Source organism: Monodon monoceros, unplaced genomic scaffold (genome assembly GCF_005190385.1).
Source record: "Monodon monoceros isolate NGI ecotype Baffin Bay Population unplaced genomic scaffold, NGI_Narwhal_1 Super_Scaffold_1, whole genome shotgun sequence".
Taxonomy (NCBI): Eukaryota; Metazoa; Chordata; class Mammalia; order Artiodactyla; family Monodontidae; genus Monodon; species Monodon monoceros.
Window position 1 is genome coordinate 13027183 of NW_021703765.1, and position 19400 is coordinate 13046582.

General features: G+C 35.0%; 1 protein-coding gene across 9 annotated transcripts in view; it reads right to left on the reverse strand.

Moving 5' to 3' along the window:
• RELCH (RAB11 binding and LisH domain, coiled-coil and HEAT repeat containing) overlaps positions 1-19400 on the reverse strand; it is a 120002-nt gene that overhangs the window by 58110 nt on the left and 42492 nt on the right. For all 9 annotated transcript variants that reach the window (XR_003793580.1, XR_003793579.1, XM_029222998.1 and 6 more), the window contains 2 exons: positions 18954-19029; positions 16639-16734 (listed from right to left, as the gene is read on the reverse strand). Coding sequence is in view for 7 of the 9 variants with exons in the window: in XM_029222998.1 (XP_029078831.1) it covers positions 16639-16734; positions 18954-19029 (172 nt within the window). In the remaining 2 variants the exon portion in view is untranslated. The remainder of the gene's footprint in view (positions 1-16638; positions 16735-18953; positions 19030-19400) is intronic.

Consider the following 19400-nt stretch of genomic DNA (forward strand, 5'->3'; position numbering starts at 1 on the left):
TAAATTCTAAAATATATTCAAAGGATATTAATGTTTTTCATTTTTGGAATAGATTTTCAAATCTAATGAAATAAACGTCCAAAAGTGATAAAATATTTTTGGAGAGAAATCCTCTAACTTACTTTGCAGATATTTTAAAGAGATCACTATGATGTAATAAAAAGGGTAGAATGATTACTCCCATTTCTTTTTCCCATCTGCCTCCCTACCCACCAAAAAGTACTAGCAGATTTAAAATAGGAATTGATCACTGCATACTAATACATGGTACCTTGAAGAAAAGTCTACACTGTAGGAGAAGTATCTTCCTATTTTGAAGATGCTCCCTTAGAAACAGATGATATGCTTTTTAGAGGAGTTGAGACTGAAACTTAAAGGCATGACTAGAAGTCCTTTCCATTATTTCTAACATCTTTATATATTACGCTAAAATTATAATTACTCGGTATAATTCTAAATTGAAAGTACAAAGATGTAGATAAGAAGAGCTAAGAATAAATCTGAGAAGCAAAAAGAAATTTAAAACATTTATTCTGCCATCTTTCTATTTAGGCACCTCTGTACATTTTAGATTAGTGAATAACTGAAAAGCAAAAGAAATAAAAAATAATTAGGGAAAACAATTTTGCACTGGGAATGGAACAGTATGCGTATGGATCCTATATTGTTATATAATGTTTCCACAGATGCTTAATATGTTGCTTGATGGGTAAGTCTTGACTTTGGAGGAGAAAATAAACAACCTTTTATAAAATATTAGGGTAGAAGACCATTAATAACAAGGATCCTTAAGGATTCCATTGAGGCTGCTAGGAGCCAATGGTACTAATAAGAGGACTAAGAATGCACATCAGCATATCACACTGAGAGTAGAACTTTAAGGATGAAAAAGTAGTTATTCTAGAAGGCACTAACAAAAAGAGAAAATATTTTAATGCCTGAAAATCAAAAAGACCCTAAATATTTTATTTGTACTTTCCCCTCATGTCAGACCTTTGTCTCCCATGGGTTTTCTTGCTTCCTCATAACCCTTCTTCCTGCTTTCCAATCATCTCCAAATATACGCTCTTACATTATATTATTCCATTCTCTTCCTATTGTATTACTCTTTTAAAAAATAAAGTTATGAAATGTAGGTGAGATATTTGCTATAATTGCAAATACATGCATATACACTCTGTTTAAAATATAGAACAATAAATAGCTTCTTTATCTCCATAACAAGTATACCAAAATAGCTGTTGTTGTTTACTTTTTGTGCCTCACATTTTCTTTTCCTTTTCTCTTTATTTTAAGATCATGAGGCTTAGTAATTCTTAATCGAAGAGGAAGTTTATGTGATACATTAATATAAAGAATCTTTTAACTGGAATATGGCTATAGATGTGCTAAACCGAGAACCCTGAACATGGAGGAGCTAGAAGAGCTCCTGCCTCAATACTTAGTACCAAAGAACCTAATGAAAACCACGAATTTCTCTGATTTTTAGTTTCCTCAAGTGAAATATATAGGAATTAATTATGATTAGTGCAGAAATCAAAAATTCTTTATATATATCTTTACATATATTTCTGTATTTTTCTTATCTATGGCTAATGGGATTGTTAATTTTTCCTTCTGAGATCAAAGTTGGCCTCAAAAAGCCTTCTCAACACAGCAGCCATTACCAGCCAATCCAAACTGACACATGGGAGCAAAACGATTTGTCAGTCCTTGTCTCCTTGAACTCTAAAATTATGCTCAGTCACAGTTAGTAATAATTTATATTGCCATCTGTTTTTATTTATTGCTGGCTAAATCAACAAATATGGGAAGGCATTGCAAATAAGTTTTGGTTGATAGCTTATGGTAAGGAGAACTGGGTACAGCCTGGCACATTAATGGCTATGGCAGTTATAACCCAGTGTATAAAGTATGCCAGATGGTCTCTTCTTACAGCAACACTGAGCTGAGAAGAGGCCCAGAAAGTGATGGTAGAAAAAAGTGGAAAGTGTAGTCTGTTTGTGATAGAGCCATCAAGGATTTTAATTGCTAAGTTCTGACTAGCTCCAAATATCCTAATTTCCTCTTCCTCTATCATTCATTTATTTATTCACAACTTCTATTTGTATCATTCCTGAAATAATGAATTCTGTGTTAAGTGTGTATCTGCTGTGCTGTATATCACTTATTTATTGTGAATTCACCTTTTTCAAGCCTCTGAAGTACTAATTCATCCATTTAAGACCCTATTTACCATTTTCACACTACAAATGACCCTTGAACAACACGGTTTTGTACTGTGTGGGTCCACTTATGTGCAGATTTTTTCCCTTAAGTATGTATTACAGTAGTACACAATCTGTGGTTGGCTGAATGAAAAGTTATACTGGGATACTGAACTGTGTGTGGGTCAGCACCCATAACCTCTGCATTGTTCAAGGAAGGGTCAACTGTATTTATAAATTTATAGATTTGAATCAATATTCTCCCTTTGGTATCATCTCTCCAACTGATGAAGTCTAGTGTTTAAAAAACTTTCCTTATAAATAAAACATTTAAAAAATGGTGGCTAAATTTTCTTCAGAAAACAATGTGATAGTGGTTTTGAAAATGTCTTTGAATAATAACCATGGTAAAATAATACTTATAGCTTTGGTAACATTATATCCAAAAAGAATCCCTTGCCCCGCAAAGAAATTTTAAATATTTTCAAACATACTTTAGCACCTGATAGTACTCAATTAATGTGTATTGAAGTGAAATACAAAACTGATCTACTGACCATTAGAGAGGAAATCAGTGTAGTAATCCTATTGCAGAAGGTATTCCAGTACCTTATTACCACAATACTAGAAAACATATTTCCAAGGCCTATAGAATTCATTAACCTAAAGACTTAGTAATTTGCACTTTACTCAAGTAAATGACTTTTGCTTTAACTATTTTGATTTTTGCAATTTTAACAACAATGCTAGTTCTCTCTATATGAAAGCTCTTCCACTCTTCCTATGAAATTTTGTACAGAATTAAACAGGAAAGACTTCCAGGATTTTCCTTTCAGTTTTCTTTTTTTAAATATTTATTTATTTAATTTATTTATTTTCTTTTGGCTATGTTGGGTCTTAGTTAGAGCACGCGGGGTCTTCGTTGAAGCGTGCAGGATCTTTCGTTGCAGTTCAGGCTCTTCGTTGTGGTGTGCAGGTTCTTCTCTCTCTAGTTGTGGCGAAAGGGCTCCAGAGCGCGTGGGCTCTGCAGTTTGCAGCACATGGGCTCTCTGGTTGAGGCGCGTGAGCTCGGTAGTTGTGGTGCTTGGGCTTAGTTGCCCCTAGGCATGTGGGATCTTAGTTCCCCAACCAGGGATCGAACTGCGTCCCCTGCATTGGAAGGCGGATTCTTTACCACTGGACCACCAGGGAAGTCCCTTCTTTTCAGTTTTACAAGTAAAACAAAATAACTTCTAATAATAATAAAGAAATCACTTTCAAGTAAGATTAGTGTGTGCTCAGACTATAAAAACAGAAGGAAAAAGAAGTACCTAAACAGAATCTAAAACAATGTGAGTGATCAGATGTTAAAGGGGAAAGAAATGAAGTAGGAAATGAGATCAGGCAAATTTTAAAAGTAAAAAAAAAAAAAAAAAAGCATGGATATGTTGATAAGATAATGGCTCAAAAATCTGAAAGGAATCTAAACCATAAAAAGAAGTATTGCATTTAGATCAGATGCCAAGGAGGAAATGTTTGAGTACTTCAGGTCAAGAAGCAAAATTCTATAGTTCTAGAAAGGTGACGTTAGTCCAATTAATTATAGTTCACTGCTTGTCCTCACTGTTCCACTAAAATTATTTCCTATAACCCAAGCTTCGTTAAAAATTTTAGATAGGGGACGTCCCTGGTGGTGCAGTGGTTAAAAATTCACCTGCCAATTCAGGGGACACGGGTTGGAGCCCTGGTCCGGGAAGATCCCACATGCCGCAGCGCAACTAAGCCCGTGCGCCACAACTACTGAGCCTGTGCTCTAGAGCCCGCGAACCACAACTACTGAAGCCTGTGTGCCACAACTACTGAAGCCCATGCACCTAGAGCCCATGCTCCATAACAACAGGAACCACCACAATGCGAAGCCCGTGCACCGCAATAAAGAGTAGCCCCTGCTTGCCGCAACTACAGAAAGCCCGCGTGCAGCAACAAAGACCCAACATAGTCAAAAAATTAATTAAAAATTTTAGATAACTGTTATTAAATTTTTTTACATCTAGTCTTTTGCCTAGGGATTAAGCAATAATGAATTACAATTTAGATTCAAGTACTGACAAGTGTACATCCTCTGATTTAGATTTTCAGTTGAAATTTGTCAGGATGTTGACAATAACATGTAAAGAAAAAACATAAAGAACAAACATTGCAAAGACTCACATAAGGAAAAGAAAAGATTACTCACCTCTGGAAAAGTTTTACACTTCAAGGGCTGCTAAAATATCTATTTGTAGAATTATTAATATCTATAATTCCTGGGGCTCAGCCTTTAGGAAGCCTAACTGAAATACTTAAGTGACTTTCAAACTCTGATACTGCTAAAGAGCATGTGATTTACTCCAAAAATTACAAGATACACACACACACACACACACACACACACACACACACACAAAGTCTACATGGGTAAAGAAGATGGACCAAGCTTATGTACTTTACTGTACTATCTACTTTACTTGTACTACTATATTACTCTCATACAGTTGTAATTATCTGGGGCTATTATTACATGTAAGTTAAAAATTTACCATGGAGTAACCACGAATGGCAATGTAAAAGAGCAAAGTTTAGTTTCTCAGAAGATGAGCAAGTCTTTAGAGGAACTAGCTACTTTCAAGTCTTTTAGGGAATTGGTGTTCTCCTTTATCTTTTTTCTTTTTATAGCTTTAATGATATATATTTTATATATCATGAAACTCATCCATTTCAAGTGTACATTCAGTGGTTTTTTCCAGTATATTCAGAGTTGTGCAACCATCCCCAATCTAATTTTGGAACATCCTACAAAGAAAGCTTGGACTCATTTTCCATTTCACCTTGCTGCACCCCCATTCCAGGCCCAGGCTTCTCCTTTGCTTTTCTAATTTAGCTAGCTGATGACATATATTTCCTTGCCATAGAATAAAAATGAACATTAAATTTAGATGTATTATTTTAAAATGCTTTTAGAAGTAATTCTTTAAGAAATCTTATTTTAAAGTACAGAATTTCCCTTTCAAATGCATTTAAAGCAGAAATTGTGAAAAATCAACTTCTTTAGCCTATTTTACTATATACATATATCAAATGACAAATATATTTACTTTGTAATTTGGTTTGAAAGATACAAGTTCCTCAACCAATCCATTAATGTGAACTACTATATAGAAAATCAGTTCATTATTTTTTTCTCCCAAAATGAACAGGCAAAAAAGTCTTTTAAAATACAAGCTTGTAAAAAGAGATTATCACGGGCTTTCCTGGTGGCGCAGTAGTTGAGAGTCCACCTGCCGATGCAGGGGACATGGGTTCGGGCCCGTGTCCAGGAGGATCCCACATGCCGCGGAGCGGCTGGGCCCATGAGCCATGGCCGCTGAGCCTGCACGTCCGGAGCCTGTGCTCCGCAACGGGAGAGGCCACAACAGTGAGAGGCCCGCATACCGCAAAAAAAAAAAAAAAAAAAAAAAAAGAGAGATTATCACTACTTCGCAGAACATAGGAGAAAAAACTTTTTTCACTTTTTATCATCTCTGAAATTGGGATGCACCTTACAATGGACAGCTTATCATAAATTAATTGGAATTCTTATTTCTTAAAGGTACATAATTGTTACACTCAATGGTATCTTAAATTTGAAAATACGGTATGTTGAATTTGGAAAATGCTATAATTGTGCCCTGAAGGTTAAGTGAGGTTGCGATTTTTCTTTTAAAAAACAAAAACAAATAACACTAATATCAATAGTCACTATACTTTCCACTTTTATACAACATAAAGTTTAATTTATTAGACAGTTTTAATTAACCTTTATGTCACTCCATTTAAAATAGTGGGTTATAAAGTCAACTGAGTGGGTCACAAAGAGCTTTTTTTTCTTTTTTATTGTTTACTTAGGTATATTCTTTAGTGCTTTAAAATATTTATAAAATCCTGCTTGATACTATCTTCTAACTTTTTGTAATAAAGGCAAGACTTGATTTGCAACACTTTTCTTTTAATTACATGTGTAATTATATACTGGCACATGATGTAAAATATCTTCCTTACTGACAGTGTAGTCAATAAAGCTTGAAATACCTAATTTAAAACGTATTTAAAAGACTATAGAAGACTAGATATTATGCAGTCTTGAGAATGAGAAAGCTCTTTATCTACTGACATAGAAAGATACAAAAATATGTTACATGGAAAAAAAGCAAAGCGCAAAATAGTGCATAGAGTATGGTAGCATTTGCATAATTCATGGAGAGATCATATATTTGAGTTTGCTTATACATGCAGAAAATACCTCTGAAAGAATACAATACAGCTCCAATAATAGTTGGAGACTTCCATACCCCAGTTTTGATAATGGACAGAATATCTAGACGAAAGATCAGTAAGGAAATAGAGGACTTCAAACAATGTAAAACAATTAGACCTAATAGACATATATAGACCACTATAGATGACAACAGCAGAATATATATTATTTTCAGGTGCACATGGAACATTCTCAAGGAGAGAACATATGTTAGGCTACAGACAATTCTCGGTAAGTTTTTAAAGATTAAAATCACACAAAGAACCTTCTCCAGCCACACTGGAAATTAAAAATCAATAACTGAAGGGAAACTGGAATATTCAGTAATATGCTGATGTTAAACAACACATTCTTAAACAACAAATGGGTCAAAGAAATCACTAAGGAAATTAAAATACTTTGAGACAAATGAAAAAGAGAAACAGAACATACCAAAATGTGGGAAATGTAGCATAAGCAGGACACAGAGGGAAATTTATAGTTGTAATTGCCTACATTAAAAAAGCAAGATCCCAAGTCAACAACCTTGCAACAAAGAGCAAACTAAACTAAGGGCCGGCTGAAAGAAGAAAATAATAAAGATTCGAGCAGAGATAAATGAAATATACACAAGGAAAACAAGAGAATCAGCAAAAGCAGAAGTTGGTTCTTTGAAAAGATCAACACAATTGACAATCCTTTAGCTAGACTGACTAAGAGAAAAAGAGAGAAGATGCAAATAACTAGAATCAGAAATAAAGGAGAGGACATTAGTAGCAACCTTACAAAAATTAAAAGGATTATAAGTGAATACCATAAATGATGCTTCACCAACAAATTAGATAATCAAGAAATGAACTAATTCCTAGAATCACATAAATTACCAAAACTGAGTCAAGAGAGATAGAAAATCGCAATAGACCAATAACAAGCTAATAGATTGAACAAGTAATAAAAACCCTCCCCCAAAGAAACGTTCTAGGATCAGAACTGATGAATTCTAAAACACATTTAAAGAATTATTAGGGGGACTGGGCCTGAGGAGCAGGGGCGGGAGCTTCGAGACTGGGGCGGCACGAGAGGACTCTGGGTGGGCTCACGCCAAGGAGTACTCCCCAGAACTTCTGCTGCCAGGGTCCTTGTCCCCACGGTGAGCCACAGCCACCCCCCACCTCTGCAGGAGACCCTCCAACACTAGCAGCTGTGTGGATGAAAGGCTCTTGGTGCTCCAGCCAGGCGTCAGGGCTGTGCCTCTGAGGTGGGACAGCCAAGTTCAGGATACTGGTCCACAAGAGACGTCCCAGCTCCACCTAATAACAAACGGCGAAAATCTCCGAAAGATCTCCATCTCAACGCCAAGACCCAGCTTCACTCAACGACCAGCAAGCAACAGTGCTGGACATCCTATGCCAAACAACTAGCAAGACAGGAACACAACCACACCCATTAGCAGAGAGGCTGCCTAAAATCATAATAAGTCCACAGACACCCCAAAACACACCACCAGACGTGGACCTTCCCACCAGAAAGACAAGATCCAGCCTCATCCACTAGAACACAGGCACTAGTCCCCTCTACCAGGAAGCCTACACAACCCACTGAACCAACCTTAGCCACTGGGGGCAGACATCAAAAACAATGGGAACTACGAACCTGCAGCCTGCGAAAAGGAGACCCCAAACACAGTAAGTTAAGCAAAATGAGAAGACAGAGAAACACACAGCAGATGCAAGAGCAAGGCAAAAACCCACCAGACCTAACAAATGAAGAGGAAACAGGCACTCAACCTGAAAGAGAATTCAGAATAATGATAGTAAAGATGATCCAAAATCTTGGAAATAGAATGGAAAAATTCAAGGAACATTTAACAAGGACCTAGAAGAACTAAAGAGCAAACAAACAATGATGAACAACACAATAAATGAAATTAAAAATTCTTTAGAAGGGATCAATAGCAGAATAACTGAGGCAGAAGAATGGATAAGTGACATGGAAGATAAAGTAGTGGAAATAACTACTGAAGAGCAGAATAAAGAAAAAAGAATGAAAAGAATTGAGGACAGTGTCAGAGACCTCTGGGACAACATTAAACACACCAACATTCAAATAATAGGGGTCCCAGTAGAAGAAGAGAAAAAGAAAGAGACTGAGAAAATATTTGAAGAGATTATAGTGGAAAACTTCCCTAATATGGGAAAGGAAATAGTTAATCAAGTCCAGGAAACACAGAGAGTCCCATACAGGATAAATCCAAGGAGAAACACACCAAGACACATATTAATCAAACTTTCAAAAATTAAATACAAAGAAAAAATATTAAAAGCAGCAAGGGAAAAACAACAAATAACACACAAGGGAATCCCCATAAGGTTAACTGCTGATCTTTAAGCAGAAACTCTGCAAGCCAGAAGGGAATGACAGGACATATTTAAAGTGATGAAGGAGAAAAACCTACAACCAACATTACTCTACCCAGCAAGGATCTCATTCAGATTTGAGAGAGAAATTAAAACCTTTACAGACAAGCATAAGCTAAGAGAATTCAGCACCACCAAACCAGCTTTACAACAAATGCTAAAGGAACTTCTCTAGGCAGGAAAAACGAGAGAAGGAAAAGACCTACAATAACAAACCCAAAACAATTAAGAAAATGGTATTAGGAACATACATATCAATAATTACCTTAAATGTAAATGGATTAAATGCTTCAACCAAAATCCATAGACTGGCTGAAAGGATACAAAAACAAGACCCGTATATATGTTGTCTACAAGAGACCCACTTCAGACTGAAAGTGAGGGGATGGAAAAAGATATTCCATGCAAATGGAAATCAAAAGAAGCTGGAGTAACAATTCTTATATCAGACAAAACAGACTTTTAAAATAAAGACTATTACAAGAGACAAAGAAGGACAGTACATAATGATCAAGGGATCGACCCAAGAAGACATAACAATTGTAAATATTTATGCACCCAACATAGGAGCACCTCAATATATAAGGCAAAGACTAACAGCCATAAAAGGAGAAACTGACAGTAACACAATCATAGTAGGGGACTTTAACACCCCACTTTCACCAATGGACAGATCATCCAAAATGAAAATAAATAAGGAAACATAAGCTTTAAATGATACATTAAACAAGATGGACTTAATTGATATATATAAGACATTCTACCCAAAAACAGAAGAATACACATTCTTCTCAAGTGCTCATGGAACATTCTCCAGGATAGATCATATCTTGGGTCACAAATCAATCCTTGGTAAATTTAAGAAAATTGAAATTGTATCAAGCATCTTTTGCGACCACAACGCTATGAGACTAGATATCAATTACAGGAAAATAACTGTTAAAAAATACAAACACATGGAGGCTAAACAATACACTACTTAATAATCAACAGATCACTGAAGAAATCAAAGAGGAAATCAAAAAATACCTAGAAACAAGTGACAATGAAAACACAGCAACCCAAAACCTATGGGATGCAGCAAAAGCAGTTCTAAGAGGGAAGTTTATAGCAATACAATCCTACCTTAAGAAACAAGAAACATCTTAAATAAACAACCTAACCTTACACCGAAAGCAATTAGAAAAAGAAGAACAAAAAACCCTCAAAGTTAGCAGAAGGAAAGAAATCATAAAGATCAGATCAGAAATAAATTTAAAAATAATGAAGGAAACCATAGCAAAGATCAATAAAACTAAAAGCGGGTTCTTTGGGAAGATAAACAAAATTCATAAACCATTAGTCAGACTCATCAAGAAAAAAAGGGAAACTACTCAAATCAATAGAATTAGAAATGAAAAAGGAGAAGGAACAACTGACACTGCAGAAACACAAAGGATCATAAGCGATTACTACAAGCAACTATATGCCAATAAAATGGACAACCTGGAAGAAAAGGACAAATTCTTAGAAATGTACAACCTTCCAAGACTGAACCAGGAAGACATAGAAAATATGAACAGACCAATCAGAAGCACTGAAATTGAAACTGTGATTAAAAATCTTCCAACAAACAAAAGCCCAGGACCAGATGGCTTCACAGGCGAATTCTAACAAACATTTAGAGAAGAGCTAACACCTATCCTTCTCAAACTCTTCCAAAATATAGCAGATGGAGGAACACTCCCAAATTCATTCTACTAGGCCACCATCACCCTGATACCAACACCAGGCAAAGATGTCCCAAAGAAAGAAAACTACAGGCCAATATCACTGATGAATACAGATGCAAAAATTCTCAACAAAATACTAGCAAACAGAATCCAGCAGCACATTAAAAGGATCATACACCATGATCAAGTGGGGTTTATCCCAGATATGCAAGGATTCTTCAATATATGCAAATCAATCAATGTGATACACCATATTAACAAACTGAAGGAGAAAAACCATCTCAATAGATGCAGAGAAATCTTTTGACAAAATTCAACACCCATTTATGATAAAAACTCTCCAGAAAGTAGGCACAGAGAGAACTTACCTGAACATAATAAAGGCCATATATGACAAACCCATAGCCAACATCATCCTCAATGGTGAAAAACTGAAACCCTTTCCAATAAGATCAGGAAGAAGACAACGTTGCCCACTCTCACCACTCTTATTCAACATAGTTTTGGAAGTTTTAGCCACAGCAATCAGAGAAGAAAAGGAAATAAAAGGAATCCAAGTTGGAAAAGAAGAAGTAAAGCTGTCACTGTTTGCAGATGACATGATACTATACATAGAGAATCCTAAAGATGCTACCAGAAAACTACTGGAACTAATCAATGAGTTTGGTAAAGTAGTAGGATACAAAATTAATGCACAGAAATCTCTAGCATTCCCATACACTAATGACGAAAAATCTGAAAGTGAAATTAAGAAAACACTCTCATTTACCACTGCAGTAAAAAGAATAAAGTGTCTAGGAATAAACCTACCTAAGGAGACAAAAGACCTGTATGCAGAAAATTATAAGACACTGATGAAAGAAATTAAAGATGATACAAATAGATGGAGAGATATACCATGTTCTTGGATTGGAAGAATCAACATTGTGAAAATGACTCTAATACCCAAAGCAATCTACAGATTCAATGCAATCCCTATCAGACTACCACTGGCATTTTTCACAGAACTAGAACAAAAAAATTCACAATTTGTATGGAAACACAAAGACCCCGACTAGCCAAAGCAACCTTGAGAAAGAAAAACGGAGCTGGAGGAATCAGGCTCCCTGACTTCAGACTATACTACAAAGCTACAGTAATCAAGAAAGTATGGTACTGGCACAAAAACAGAAATATAGATCAATGGAACAGGATAGAAAGCCCAGAGATAAACCCATGTACCTATGGGCACCTTATCTTTGATAAAGGAGGCAAGAATATACAGTGGAGAAAAGACAGCCTCTTCAATAAGTGGTGCTGGGAAAACTGGACAGGTACATGTAAAAGTATGAAATTAGAACACTCCCTAACACCATACACAAAAATAAACTCAAAATGGATTAAAGACCTAAATGTAATGCCAGACACTGTCAAACTCTTAGAGGAAAACATAGGCAGAACACTCAATGACATCAATCACAGAAAGATCCTTTTTGACTCACCTCCTACAGTAATGGAAATAAAAACAAAAATAAACAAATGGGACCTAATGAAACTTAAAAGCTTTTGCACAGCAAAGGAAACCATAAACAAGATGAAAAGATAACCCTCAGAATGGGAGAAAATATCTGCAAATGAAGCAACTGACAAAGGATTAATCTCCAAAATTTACAAACAGCTCATGCAGCTCAATATCAAAAAAACAAACAACCCAATCCAAAAATGGGCAGAAGACCTAAATAGACATTTCTCCAAAGAAAATATACAGATTGCCAACAAACACATGAAAGAATGCTCAACATCATTAATCATTAGACAAATGCAAATCAAAACTACAATGAGATATCATCTCACACCAGTCAGAATGGCCATCATCAAAAAATCTAGAAACAATAAATGCTGGAGAGGGTGTGGAGAAAAGGGAACCCTCTTGCACTGTTGGTGGGAATGTAAATTACTACAGCCACTATGGAGAACAGTATGGAGGTTCCTTAAGAAACTAAAAATAGAACTACCATACGACCCAGCAATCCCACTACTGGGCATATACCCTGAGAATACCATAATTCATAAAGAGTCATGTACCAAAATATTCATTGCAGCTCTATTTACAATAGCCAGGATATGGAAGCAACCTAAGTGTATATCAACAGATGAATGGATAAAGAAGATGTGGCACATATATACAATGGAATATTACTCAGCCATAAAAAGAAACGAAATTGAGTTATTTGTAGTGAGGTGGATGGGCCCAGAGTCTGTCGTACAGAGTGAAGTCAGAAAGAGAAAAGCAAATACCGTATGCTAACACATATATATGGAATCTACGGAAAAAAAAAAAAGCTCATGAAGAACCTAGGGGCAAGGCGGGAATAAAGACACAGACCTACTAGAGAATGGACTTGAGGATATGGGGAGGGGGAAGGGTAAGCTGTGACAAAGTGAGAGAGTGGCATGGACATACATACACTACCAAACGTAAAATAGATAGCTAGTGGGAAGCAGCCACATAACACAGGGAGATCAGCTCGGTACTTTGTGACCACCTAGAGGGGTGTGATAGGGAGGGTGGGAGGGAGGGAGGGAGAAGCAAGAGGGAAGAGATATGGGGACATATGTATAGGTATAACTGGTTCACTTTGTTATAAAGCAGAAACTGACACACCATTGTAAAGTAATTATACTCCAATAAAGATGTTAAAAAAAAAAAAAAACTGTACTGGCAGTCCTAACCAAAGTAATTAAGTAAGAGGAAGAAATAAAAGCTATCCAAATTGGAACGAAAGAAGCAAAATATCTCTGTTTGCAGATAACATGATTCTATATAAGTCTCATAGAATCCACAAAATACTACTAGAGCTAATAAACAAATTCAGCAAAGTTTCAAGTTACAAGATCAACATACAAATGTCAGTTCTGTTTCTATATACCAGCAATGAACAACCTGAAAAGAAATTAAGGAAACAATTTCATTTACAACAGCATCCATGAGAATAAAATACTGAGAAATAAATTTTAACATGGAAGTGAAAAACTACAAAACATTGCTGAAAGACATAAATAGCTGTAAAGAATCTCAAGTTCATAAATGGCAAGACTTAATGTTGTTTGAATGTCAATATTCCCCAAAGTGATCTACAGATTCAGTGCAATCACTTTCAAAATTCAAATGACCTTTATGGCAGAAATCAAAACTGAGCATCAAATTCGTATGGAACTGAAAGGGGCCCTAAATGGCTAAACGATATTGAAAAAGAAAACAAAGCTGGAGGACTCATTCTTCCCAATTTCAAAACTTACTATAAAGCTACAGTAATCAAAATAGAGTGGAACGGGCATAAAGATAAACACAAAGACCAATGGTACAGAACTGAAAGTATAGAAATGAATGCAAACATCGACATTGAACTGATATGTGGCAAAGGTGCCATGACCATTCATTAGGGAAACAACTTTCTGTTCAACAAATGGTGCTGGGATATCTGGATAACTAAATGAAAAGAATAAAGTTTTGGACTCCTGCCTCACTCCATATATTAAAAAAAAAAAACTCCAAATGGATCAATGACCTAAATATAAGAGCTAAAGGTATAACACTATTAGAAGAAAACACAGGAATAAATCTTTCTGACTTCAGATTTGGTAATGGATTCTTAGATTGATACCAAAAACTCAAGCAACAAAAGAAAAAAATAGATCAATTTCATAAAAATGAAAAACATTTGTTCATCTAAGGACATTATCAACAATGTGAAAAGAAAACCTATAGGATGGGAGAAAATATTTGCAAATCATGTATGAGGTAAGGGTTTAATATCCAGAATTGTAAGAACTCTTACAATTTAAAGGCAAACAATCCACTTAAAAAATGGGCAAAGAACTTGAAAGAATACACTAGAAGCTAATAAAATTTATTGCATGTAGGATGGTGGCTCAGGGACAAGGGAAGACAAGTTTTTGTTGTACATCTTTTTATATTTAAAAGATGTTAAACCATGTGAATGTATTATTTATTCAAACCTTAAAACCTGTTTTTAATGTTTTATTTTTTTAATTACCTAGGATATTGCTATGATCAATCAGTTTACTAAGGGACATTTTAATTGTATTTACATATCAATAAAAAGGTTTATACTGATAAGAGAACACATAAAACGAGAAAGAAGAAAAAATAAAAATATTAATCCTTCAATCACGAGAACTTTTTAAAAATATAGATATAAGGAACTAGGGTAAAACATTAAATACATGTAATCCAATATCAAAGGATAAAATGAAATAAAAGTTTTGACCTTTTATGCCCTGGGATTAGTTTCAAAGAAAGGCAAGGTATACTTCATTATTTACCAATTTAGTTTTGAGGGAATACAATTTTGGTATATAATAAATGGTAAATCTTCTGGTAAAACAGAATAAAGTACAAATAATTAAGTAAACAAAGATAAATGATCAATTCTTCATGAAATTATAAGTATATAAATATTTTTAAATATAAAAACCTTAAAATCAGCCAAAAAGTAAACATCATACCACAAATAAAATATATGTGTATATATAAATATGTTTACATATATATTTATATATATATATAACTGATTACTGATGATGCAAATTTATAAATACTTCATGCAGTACAATCAGATTTTAGTGGTAGTTTTTTATGATTAAAAAAGGGAAAATTCAAATAAAAAAGCTTAAACTACATCTCATAACAATTAGGTTTCTGTGATATTTTAAAGATTATATTAAGGAAACATAGTAAAAGGGATGCAAACATTAATGCACTGCAATGGATTATGTTACAAGCTGAAAAAGGAAAAGAAGCTCAAACACCATTCTGCCAGGCAGAACTGCAAAACAATCTGAAATTGGACACTGATCCTTCAAGACATAGAAAAATTTCCATCCTTATTAATGTCTCAGAGCTATTTTTAAATATTAGGTAAAATAAAACCATCAGCAAGAAAACAGTCATGTTTATCTTTTTTAAATTAAAAATACCTATAGGTATAAAAATTTTTTAAGCTCTACACATACATTTTCTTGAGGATCAGTACAAATTTCTTGTGCTAAACAGATAATTAAGGATAAGCTCTACATGGGTTTTGCCAATGCATTGTGTACCTATCATACTGTAGGTCCCGTGAATTATGATTAAAACCGGTGGTAAATATTAAGAGGATAACAAAAGAAACTTTTATGACACATTCTAAAATATTCTTAACCCATTAAAAGAAAATTTCTGAACTGAAAATTGATTTCATAAATTGAATAATTCAAATAATTAAGCTTGTTTGCAAATAAATAATTCACTGTCATTTAAATGAGATTACAGATAACTTTTTATTAATCTTTTATTGGCTAAATATAACTCTAAAAATAACTTTCTACAGTATTTATGGCTTATAACATAGGCAATGTGTACTAAAATAAATTTGCTACTCTGTTTTGGACATTTAAAGCATCTGTCAATAACGGGTGAGCTACAAGAAAAACAAAAAAGGTACTTTCAAAAGTTATTGTAGACAATATTATAACTATCCTATCATCCTAAGACAAGTGTAATTACTGCCAAACAAATACAATAAAACTAACATTAATAATAGGTAACTATGTTTAAGAAAAGTTACATTATTAGTCCCTGTGAATGTTCAATACAAAGCATGTCTATTTCTGAAGACAAATCACGCATATCATATCAAGAGCAGAGATAAAATAAACTAGTTAAGTGGTAATGTAAAAAACAGACAGTGTTCATGGCACATAAATGGACCTACAGTAATAGTTAGTGCTGCAAAAGCTAATGATGCTTTAAGCAAAATTGGAAAACATGAATACCATGCAGTTTTACTGAACTCACCTGACAGAGGTGTAAAACCATTCTCTAGGAGCAGAGATGCATGCACAAAAGTAAGAATATGATTGCAAGTAATAGACTTTAACAAAATAAAAATATAACACTAAACTTCAAAATGACAAAAAATGGACACATGATGAGATCTGGGGAATGAAAATACTTTTATGTGTCTCACCTCTCTCTTTGCCAACAGCACATTAGGAACAATGTGTGGCAGGCAGCGCCCCAGCATTAACATAACACTTTTCTCACTGTCTGCAATCCGAGACACCTAGAAAACCAAAGAATTAATAAATGATGACACTGGAGAACTTCTGTGCATGATGGTATTGTACTTAAAGTTTATGTTTTGGACCCTGTCAACTCTGTTCCAAACACACATCCAAAATTACAATTTATGATGATGATGATAAAAACAACAATAAGAACAACTGTAACCCCTAACGGGATAAACATTTTTATAGACCAGAAATGGATTTAAAACACTGTTAAGAAGCAAGGGTGAAGACAGGGAGGCTTACAAGGCTTCAGTTCTGGGAACAAACAGGGATAACACAGGACTGGGGCAGCTTCAATGGTTTTTAATTTTGTTCTTGGGGAAAAGGTGCCCACAAAGCTACAGGCTTTGCCTAAGGTGAGAGTAGTTTGTATAATGAAGCTGCATGCAAGGGAAGTCCAAGGGGGCTGACCCAGTCTTACAATGGGGATTGCCAGATTGCATCCAAACCATCCTCTAGCTCTTTCATATTCTTAATGACATTGTGGGACAGAAGCCCAAAATGGGTGAAGTGGAATCAACCATAAAACAGCTAGAAAGGGAGGAGTGAGTATAAAGAGGAGAAAAAAAGAAAAAAACCCTCTGAAGATAAGCCTGCAACAATTACAAAGGACTTGAGGAAAACAAATCTGAGAGCTAATAAACTCTGAAATCAAAGACAATCAATCCGAACCTAGGGGGAGGACAGAAATAAAGACACAGACGTAGAGAATGGACTTGAGGACACAGGGAGGGGGAAGGGTAAGCTGGGACGAAGTGGGAGAGTGGCACGGACATATATACACTATCAAATGTAAAATAGATAGCTAGTGGGAAGCAGCTGCATAGCACAGGGAGATCAGCTCGGTGCTTTGTGACCACCTCGAGGGGTGGGATAGGGAGGGTGGGAGGGAGACGCAAGAGGGAGGAGATATGGGGATATATATGTATAGCTGATTCACTTTGTTATAAAGCAGAAACTAACACACCATTGTAAAGCAATTATACTCCAATAAAGATGTTAAAAAAAAAAAGAAAATTACAGACCACCAAAAAAAAAAAAAAAAATCCAGATGCCCAGCTTCTCTTGAAAAAGACTGTTATCAGCTATGCCTTGCACAGAGAATCAGCCTAAATGGTTAAGTGGGGCTGACATCCAACAGGCACTCATCTGCCACGCCAGGTATTTATCCACCAAAAGTAAGGAGTATCATTTTAATTTGCACAAAGGTGATATATAGTCTAGCAATGGCACTATCCTTGGGCCCTCACACACACACAGAAGCAATCACCTGGAAGATTTAGGCAAAGGATGTAAGTTCGAATTTACTACAGTACCCACCACTCCTTATTATTACCCTCTTGCTTCATCATATTATGAGACCTGCCTGGTTTCTTTGTAGACATTTGAGTTTACAGCTTTTGGTCAGCATCAAAAGGAAATAATACTTTTGATTTATTCAACTAAATAACCTAAGTTTAGATTCACTTTGCAGAGGTAGGTTGTTCAGCTCCTGATACCAATGCAAATACTTAGCAATTAGGCTTTACAATCATATAGACCTGGGTAGCTGTCTAACACTGGGAAAGTTATGGGACTTGTCTAAAATTTCCTTATCTGGAAAATTAGACTAATATTACCTACTTTGTAAGTTTGCAAATTAAAATGCAGATTAAATGAGATGACATGTAACATAACGCTTAGTGTGTTTTAGGTATTTTTTAATGTAATTTCATGTTAACTGCTGAAATAATACCCTCACCCTGACCCTGAAGCAGGACCTTATCAGTTATTTCTGGAATCACAAATATTTGTTCAAACTTATTAGACTATAAAGCATAAAGCATGAAGGTGGGGGGGAAAAAGACAATCCAAATGAAATTAAAAGTAGAGTAATCTAAAAATAACTGAAATTATAAACAATATGTACACTTGATTTGGTTTTCTGAATTATACCATAGAGAGGCATATAACCATATGCCGGTAGACTTAACAAATTAAAACTAGACTGTAAAAGGCCACTTTAATACTAAACAAAGCTTTAACCTAAAGACAAAAATAATCAACTACTTTCCTTAAAAGTTTAAAATTTTAGGAACTATTTCTTAGAGCATTATTTTAAATACTAGATTTGTACTTGAAATAGAGTCTTATCACAATTATTTTTGGTTAAGATGCTAAAAAGAAAAACTGAATGTTTTAAGAAAGTTTGAAAGAATCTGGTATAATTTACCTCTGATCCTAAACGACTATCTGCTGACATTCGACAGAAAGAGAGTAGTGCTTGATGGAAAGCAGGAGACAACTTCCTAGAAGAAAATATTGAATGAAAATTGGACAATACCAAATAGTTACCACTGGCATTTAAGGAGAAAATAAGTTGCAGGTTATAATTCCCATCCTTGCATGAACCCTAACCCACAAATGTTAACTGAATATCTCAGCCACAAAAGACTTAAAGGTCACTTCAGTGGAAAATTATACTGGGGAAAAGAAATCAGCAATAGATGCTGATCTTAAAAGAGCTTGATGTTATGCGAATGAATGACTTATAAATGTTAGTGGATTAAACCTGAAGTGGTATGGCAGGTCAATGACAACAGAAAGTGTTTGTAAAACCTGAAATGAGGATTTTTTTTTCTTCCCTAATTCTCTATGATCCCAGAAAGGTAAACAGTGG